Raw genomic sequence first — 2,493 nt, 5'->3', positions numbered from 1 at the left:
TTTTTATTCAGTGGCAAAAAAAAAAAAAAAAAAGAATTGCAAGATATAAACTCAGAATTCTGGGGGTGGTCAGAACTGCAAGATATAAACTTGAAATTGCGAGAAAGTAAGTCAGAATTCCTGTAAGTCGTAATTCAGACTTTTCCCCTCAGAATTTGGACTCTCTCTCAATTCAGAGTTTTTTTTTTTTTTTTGCAGTTAAAAGGTCCGTGGCAGAAATGGGCTTCCATATAAATGTGACCCGGACATTCATAAGATTCACACACAAACATCTCACAGATTTGAACTGAAACAGTTTCATAACTCACTCAAGAGGCACCCACAGATATTCTGATATTTGCGCATGTGCACATGTGATACGGAGTAGTCTGATAACTGCAGTGACTTTACATGAAGGGAGGTGCCGAGTTACAAGTAATGGCTTTAAAGAATCCGCTCAGAAATCCACCGACGTATTCTGCTGGACATCAGTGCTATATGTTTTTGCGATTCCTCATAGGTGGACTCCTCCCCCAGAACGAATGAACCAATGGAACTTTGGAATTTCTATGACATCACTCAAGAACAAATTAATCTCAGTGTTTGTAGGTTGTCAAGTTGAGAAGAAGCAGGCTGCAGAAGTTGGCTTAGAACGTATGTCCAGTTATATGTGGCAAAAAAACACAGAGGCACTAGTATAGGAGGTGACATCAGAGAGGTTATACGTCCTCATTTTCATGATCACCATCTTTGTACTTCTTTTCCTTTTCTTTTTTTTTTTGTGTGTGTGTGTGGGGGGGGGGGAGTAAAAGCAAACTTGACTGAGAAAAACCTGCAAGAATGTCAGCTTAAAAAAAAAAGCCATCAGAAATGGACAGTAAGGCCCACCCCTCCCAAATCTTGATCAGGGACACGTGGCGTCATTCATTACATATTTTAACTTTCTTCTTTCCCCAAGTATGTTTTAATAGTTTGAGATTCAGTCTGGACTGACGTGCATCTGCAAAGTCACATGCATGTGAGAGTGGCTCGACAGAGACATCATCTTGCATAGTTTTTGATGAAGTCCTGAACTTTGTTCCTGAAATCCTCCTAAAACAGGAAGCATTAAGGAAATTGATGGGTTTGGATAAAACATGAACCAGCAAATGCTCTGCACACAGGGCTAGGTGATATATTGAACATTTATGATATATTCACTACTATGTTGTTGCCAATATACATAATATCGGGATGACTGTATTTTGTTTTATCTTTAACATTTCGTTTCCAAAAGACTGTGCCGATAGACTTGTTTGCAAACGTGTTTAGATGTGTGCTGGGGCTCTACCTTGTCCCGTAAATGATGTTCCGCTGCATCTATATTCAGTGGGTCATCAAAGTTAAGAAGATCCTGTGAGAGAAACAAACGTCTATTGGTGTTTACATTCTAAAGCATAAAACACTGATGATCAAATATGGTTCCTGAAGACAGCGTATGTACTTACAGTGAAGAGTGAATTCAGTCCCCATACAACATCCTAGAGACAAAAATGGGTGGAAAAATACAGATTAGCCATCACATTTAAAGGTGCTGTATGTAATTTTGGTAACACTTTATTTTAGGGTCTCTTAACTAGTTGCTTATTAGCATGCATATTACTAGAATATTAGCCATTTATTAGTACTAATTAAGCACATATGAATGCCTTATTCTACATCCCTAATCCTACCCAATTCCTAAACTTAACAACTACCTTACTCAATATTAATAAGCAGCAAATTAGCCATTTATTGAGGGAAAAGTTGTAGTTAATAGTGAATAAATGTTCCCTATTCAAAAGTGTTACCGTCATTTTTTGACTGTACTAAAACATAAAAATACCATATTTTTGCAGATATTTAGGAAACATGTTTCACATATTTGTTTCTCTGAAAAAAAAACAATGCTACTGTAGTACAGCCAGTTATTTGGCTTTGAAATGTGCTTTACATGTTGGAATGTCTGTTTTTGTTTTGGTCTGCGTGATTCCGCCCCCTGCCAGTTTAGCTAATAAAATTTCAACACCCTGGGTTGCCAGTTGGCGGGAAAACACAGTGTATTGCAGCTATTGAAGCCAGAAAACGAACTGGGTCAGAGATCGCCGATTCTACTCGACCTGAAAAGTCTCAGAATCCATCTAAAAAGCACTATGACCAGATACATATTAAACACGGATAAAACAACTCATCACCTTACACTGTAAGGCTCATTGAGTAACACTCGTTCCTTGTGGCATCTGGCAACCCACGTGAGCGTCGCGTCTGAGGAGGGGTGGCAGGAGAAACAACGCTCTCCTTTTTTACTCTCTTTATTTTACTGTAGTACCCATTTCAGTATTCAATATTACATACTGCACCTTTAACATGAGCGTCATGTTTTTAGAATGCAGTGTCATATGCAAGATGTGTCGTCTAACACATTTACATAGAAAAATAATGAAAAAGCAGGGTAGTGGAATGAAAAAATTAACTGCAGCTCTGTACACAAAAAAA

General features: G+C 38.1%; 1 protein-coding gene across 2 annotated transcripts in view; it reads right to left on the bottom strand.

Annotated features, from left to right (window-relative positions):
- Positions 1-738: 738 nt before the first annotated feature.
- The window catches only part of LOC107566887 (NEDD8-conjugating enzyme UBE2F), a 17,528-nt gene continuing 15,773 nt past the window's right edge, over positions 739-2,493 (bottom strand). The window contains exons 8-10 of one of the 2 annotated variants that reach the window (XM_016252449.1): positions 1,467-1,499; positions 1,310-1,372; positions 739-1,071 (exon numbers count right to left, since the gene is read on the bottom strand). In XM_016252449.1, coding sequence (XP_016107935.1) covers positions 1,021-1,071; positions 1,310-1,372; positions 1,467-1,499 — 147 coding nt within the window. In that variant the 3' untranslated portion in view covers positions 739-1,020. Of the gene's footprint in view, positions 1,072-1,093; positions 1,373-1,466; positions 1,500-2,493 lie in introns of those variants that run through there. The other variant, XM_016252448.1, reaches the window with a different exon arrangement.

Source organism: Sinocyclocheilus grahami, unplaced genomic scaffold (genome assembly GCF_001515645.1).
Source record: "Sinocyclocheilus grahami isolate Dianchi unplaced genomic scaffold, SAMN03320097.WGS_v1.1 scaffold1109.1, whole genome shotgun sequence".
NCBI classification, from domain to species: Eukaryota; Metazoa; Chordata; class Actinopteri; order Cypriniformes; family Cyprinidae; genus Sinocyclocheilus; species Sinocyclocheilus grahami.
Note: the sequence above shows the minus strand (reverse complement) of the source record. Positions and strands in the feature narration are given on the sequence as shown.